Genomic DNA, 6000 nt, shown 5'->3' on the forward strand with positions numbered 1-6000 from the left:
TAGCACCAACCATAGATATGTAACTAGCGAGAAAAGCTATTTTTGATCTTTTTCTGCAGCGGTTTTAGCACTTTTCGGTACAGCGGTGCACCGCTGCTGATGCAGCGCCCCATAGTGGTGCAACGCTGCAAATGCAGTTAAAATAAACATCCATATAGCTGGGGGCAGAGTGAAATCAGGCTGGGTCGGCACAAAATTAGCTGGAGGCAGTCGCCACGCAAATCTGAATGCAGGAAAAAACCCTGACTGGGCCACTGAGCCGGTTAACATCGAGTAACAAATCGAGAACATACGCTAAAACTAAATGCTCCAGATACACTCATCATGAAGGACCTACTGCCTTGTTTTATTACAGCACATGAGCCAAATGTCAAGCCGTTGTTCAGTATTTGAGAAATGTTCTCCCTCAATGCCCCCCACCCTCAAACACAGAGGCTCTTATTCTCACTAAAGTGGCGTTTGTAACTAGAAAATGCGAAGAAAAGTGATGGTAGCAAAGAGTTAACCCAGTCTCACCACAGACCTTTTTTCAGGTTTCACCGCTGTGGTTTTCATTCCTCTGCACCTCAGATTCCTGTCCCCGCCTCGAAACAGGAGCAATGAATGCAATCTTGTTGTTGTTGTTGTGGAGAGCACTGAAATGTGACACTTTGACACAAACAGCTGAGTCTGCTGAGTGTGGCTGTGGTTCTACAACTAGTAATCCTTTCTACGGACGTCCGTGCAGGGCATTCGTGCTTCCAGTGTGCTCATGGGGTCTTAGTTTCTGAACCATTCTGGAAAAATAAAGAAAAATAAACGAGGAACCTATGTGTGTGTGTGTGTGTGCATGTGTGTGTATGCTCAGCAGGGGATCCACTTCACTCAATGAGCAGTGAAGCCACGAGGCTCCAAATGCGGTATGTCACTGAATCTGCTCAGCGAGAGAGCTGGTGCGCCTGTATGGCAGACCATTGTAACGTATAATCAAAGGACTATCACCAATTTCTTGCTAGAGACCACCAATGATATTACACCTAAATATAAATGGCATTTTTATGAGTCAGAACTAAAGCTGCATGGTATTGGGAAAACAAGACGGTGATTTTTATGTATATTGTGTGTGTTTATAAATTAACGTGTGTGTCTGCACATTTTTGGAATAGTTTGCAGTATTCCGTGAGATGTTTGTTCTCACGGTGCGGGGGCTCGTCTGACGCCCATGCAGTAAAAAAAAAAAAAAAAGCAAATGACGACATTGGCAGAGAACGAGTTAAACAATCACAAACTCCACAGCTATGATATAAATCACTGCCTGTAATTTTCATAGAATGTAAACTCTGGATATGGTTTCCCAGCTCAGTGAGTCGGTTTAAATGTTCGTATTATAAGTGCGTCTTTTGGCCGATCATTTTTAAAATTGTATTTGATTGTTTGATGCAGATCTGTGTAGGGCAGTGTTTCCCAACCCTAGTCCTCAGGGCACACTGTCTTGCATGTTTTCCATGTTGCCCTTTTAAACACCTGTGTTTCTTTCCCTGCTGCCACACACCTGACTTAAATTGATGAGTGATCTGCAGCACTAGATTTCCTCCTGAGGAGCCGGTGTCAGTACAAGATCTGCTCGGGTGCAAGATCGGCTCGGGGTCCTTCGACTGCCGATGACGTCAAAGTAGTTGATTGGCTGAACATGAACCTTACGTAGTCACGTTACGTTGGTCCAGGCAAATCTTTCTGTTGGAAAGATGGACGACTTTTACAAAGAAATCCATCATTAGCACTTTGAAAATACACTTTTAGCATAGAGCTGCATGTATATTAGGGCTGAACGATTAATTTCATGTGCAATTAAACTGCGATGTGACAAAAGGAGATTTTCTAATCGCAAAGGCTGCAATTTGGCAGCGAGTGGTTAGCGCAATGCTAATATACATGGAAAAACCCATAGGAGTGCTAATGCTAATATCACCGATTACATTCTTACAAATTATGAATTAGAAACATGCCAAATGATTACATTTGGACTCTAATAGAAAGTAAAACTACCATCAATCAAATAAGTACAGACAGGTATTTTAGTAAAGCCAGAAAACTTTTAACTCCAGAGTTTTGGCTAGCAGCTATGAGCGTAACTGAACTACGCATGGACAAGACGTCAAAAACTCTAAACACAAAATACTTCAATAAACGGGACACACTTCTTTCCTGCAAACACAATTGCACAGGTGTTGCTAATACCTATGATCCTTCAAGGGATGTGCTCAAAGAGGAGTTCAACATTATGAATAAAATATAGTGTTTTATTTTACAAATACCATTATAAACACAAACTTACGTCTTAAGAAACATTATTTTAATAACGAAACTGCTAAATTCTTTCCAACACTATAGATGTGTAGTGTATTTTGTCCGAGTGGGTTTGCCGTACTTTGACGTCATCGGCAGTCGAAGGACCCCGAGCCGATCTTGCACCGACACCGGTGTAAATCAGGTGTGCTGAAGCAGAGAAATGGAAAACATGCAGCTCAATGTGCCCTGAAGACCAGTGTTGTAAATGATAAATGACCCGCACTTGTATAGCGTAAGGACTCCAAAGCGCTTTACACTACAGTGTATCATTCATCCATTCACACACACATTCACACACTGGTGGGGGTGAGCTACGATGTAGCCACAGCTGCCCTGGGGCGCGCTGACAGGGGCGAGGCTGCCGTAGCCGGGATCGAACCTGCAACCTTCCGATAACTGGACTACCCGCTCAACCTGTTGAGCTACTGCTGCCCCTGTGTAGAGGTGCTAGAGTCATCTTGTTGTACAAATACAACAATAATGTCATTGTGGTTATGTTAAATAACCAGGATGATGAGTTCTGTAGAGAAACAACGCAGCTCTAGAATTATGTATGAGCTGAAATTAAATAATTATAGCTAGGGATGTGTATTTTATAAATTCTGGCGATACGATACACATCACGATACAGGGAAGATGATACGATATATTGCGATACATTCAGTCAGACGTTACAAGCATTTTTTTTACTGAATTAATTGGTAAGAATGTTCAATAAACAGTCCAAACTGATAAGTAACATGTTTAACATGAGGTATCTGAACCATGATGGAGGGATTTACATTTACGTGGTGGAAACAAAACCCGCTGCACACTGCTGCCAACTAGCGGGTGGCGATTGAATTGCGCAAAACGAAAAGAAAATACACAAAAGTTTGCATGTAAATTCTTTCAGGAATTAGATACACGGCTTTTGAATATCGATTTAATAATCGCAGGAAAAATATCACGGTATATTGCCATATAAATTTTTCCGATACACTGCTTTTGAATATCGATATAATATTGCTGGGGAAAATATCACGATATATTGCCATATCGATATTTTCTTACATCCCTAATTATAGCCATCTGCTTTGAAGACCCCGACACACTATTATATAGCAGCTTGGCTTGCCTTAAAAGTGCAGCTTGAAACCCTCTTGATCCATAGTGTGTGTGTGTGTGTGTGTGTGTGTGTGTGTGTGTGTGCGCGCGCGCAGGCTCTGGCACGACGCACTAAATAGAAAATACCCTCCATGCAGCCAGGATATGGGTTATTAGAAACTCAACGAGGCTTTCGTGAAAACCATATTTTCCTTGCATTAAGAATTGTTTTCAGCCTGTTCTTACGTGCTGTCGCGAGGACACACGCACTCACACACACCTCCGTTTGACATCCGACACATATTAAGCAATGTGGCGGCTCGGAGCCACAGCGGCCTCCCTGTTGGAGGAAAACAGCCATCAGGTAAATAAAACCCATCCTGCCATGCAACAATCAGGGCTGCGGCGCCAAGGCAGGCACGCGCGAGGAAAGGTGGGGAGGGGCAACACATGACTCAAGTTGCTGCTGCAGGAAAATGTCAGCGCTATCTTCTGTCATGGCTCGGTCACTGACGGAGGAAGGAGGTCAGAGAGGAGGAGGAGGAGGGGGAGAGCAACAAAGACCCACAGGCTTCGCCACATGTGCGCGTCAATAACACTCTCTGTCACAAGCTCTCGCGTTAAAAGCAGCAGCTCACTGGGCTGGCTGCAAACATCTACACTATCTTTGTTTTCCCCCATTAAAAACACGCGTAAGCGTCGGTATTTACCGGTTTTTTTCTCCATCTTGGATTCTTTTCCAACACATAACTACACGGAAAAGGGTGAAGACACACAAATGTGTGTTTGCACGACTGGTGAATGAAAAATAAGACTTACTCCACTTAGGCAGACAAATCACTCTCGGAATAATTCAAGGACGGGCTGTGAATGCAGGAGAACAAAACAAAAACTCACCTTTCTGTATGCAGCTAGCAAGGGAAAATTAAAGGATTTCTTCAAAAAATATGGCAAGTCTCGTGCCTCCCTCGCGCTATTTCTCTTGTTTCCAAACCAGTCCTCCCGCAATTCTGCTATTTCACAATTTTCTCCCCCTTCTGTCTTGTTTTTCCGCAGGTGTCCTCCTGTTTCTCCCCCGCAGATTATTTTTCCTTCGACCAGCAGCAGCAGCAGGAAAAATTCAGCACCCAGAAAAACATGTAGCGTCAATCAAACGGGAAGCCGGACCCTCGGAGGTTGTAGGGGGGCGAGAAACTTATCTGCCAGCACGTAAGCAGCCAACGCGGAAAAAGTGGGTTATCTTCACTCAAACACGTTCAGAAATACGTTTAATAGAAGTCGTGACAGCTCAGGCTTTGAATCGGACTATTTACTGCCGTGGCTACGGGAGAAAAACATCTCGCTACGCTTTCTCGCTCCCCCTTGCTTATATCGAAGTTGGTACAGTCCGTTATCGTGGCGCTCGTGAAGCTGAGACGACCATCCTAGAATTCCAAAAGACGCTTCCCGCCTGGGATTGAGAAAAGCTGGTAAACAAACTCACCTGGAGGTGATAATCGGACACAAAGAAACCGGAGGGGTGTGTCCCAGCCTTTAGGGACTAGACAGTGAGACCTGAAGTCATCTACTGGGGCGATGTTACCTCTAACGCGGCTCCAAAAGATGCATTTATGGTTTTTGAACATTTGGCATTCTCAAAACACCTTAGACCATTATTTAAAGAGCAAGTCAACCCCTACCAGAGTCTAACTCCACTCCCACTTCATGTTTGAAAAATGCAACACATGCTGTTGCCTGGCAGACCGAGAGGACGGAGCCGCTAACAAATACACACTCAGGCTCACGACAGCATTGTGACATCATAATGTACCAGTTTACATCATAGCATACTTCTTAGCCAATAGCGGTGGCAGATTTAAATTAAAATACAGTGCAGAGTTTTTACCTAACAACGGCACAACACTGTCAGTTTTAGGCAGAATATTTAAATTTTAACTAAGATGCACTGAAGTGCCAAATTATTGACGACACGTGTCTGCAGCACGATTAGACACTCGTTTATTTAGTTTATCAGCAAAAAAAACGTTTATTTGGGGGTGAGTTGCTCTTTAAGCGAAAAATGATCAGAAGAGGACACCATAAGGATAAAAGATCTACATTTCTCTTATTGAAAATGAAGTAGTATTTGTGTGGGCTACTTGAACACTTAATTCATACAAAAGCTTCATTTAGTTATGTGCCAGTCAAAAATAGTCATAATAATTATTTTAATAGGGAGCCTGAGTCTCCTCCCTGTACAGTCGGCTCATGGGTCCCTGGAAAAAGGAAAACATGAACGCAAGCCAACGGGGCTAAAAGAGCAATTTTCTAATCTGCTTTGCCTTACGCCCTGGATCGCACACGTACTGCAAGTTAAATGAATAGTACTGATGGGTGTTTCGACCACACCTGTCACATACATTGAGATTCATCAGCTTGTAAAAGTTCTTAATTAGCATGACTACAAACAAGACATCGACATATTGCACGTCACCACAGAATCTCCTCTCCCCTAGCGTAGCTGCTACTCACCACATGAACAGATTTTTGGTGGTTCTTGCCTCCTGTGGGAAGTTTGCTGAACTTACAGCCCTTTTGCCTCAGTTT

General features: G+C 43.4%; 1 protein-coding gene across 2 annotated transcripts in view; it reads right to left on the bottom strand.

Moving 5' to 3' along the window:
* Window positions 1-5054, bottom strand: part of ndrg2 (NDRG family member 2) — a 72994-nt gene extending 67940 nt beyond the window's left edge. For both annotated transcript variants that reach the window (XM_054747561.2, XM_054747560.2), the window contains exon 1: window positions 4898-5054. In XM_054747561.2, the coding sequence (XP_054603536.1) occupies window positions 4898-5039 (142 nt within the window). In that variant the 5' untranslated portion in view covers window positions 5040-5054. The remainder of the gene's footprint in view (window positions 1-4897) is intronic.
* Window positions 5055-6000: the final 946 nt, after the last annotated feature.

The sequence above is a fragment of the Nothobranchius furzeri genome, chromosome 14 (assembly GCF_043380555.1).
Source record: "Nothobranchius furzeri strain GRZ-AD chromosome 14, NfurGRZ-RIMD1, whole genome shotgun sequence".
Classification (NCBI taxonomy): domain Eukaryota; kingdom Metazoa; phylum Chordata; class Actinopteri; order Cyprinodontiformes; family Nothobranchiidae; genus Nothobranchius; species Nothobranchius furzeri.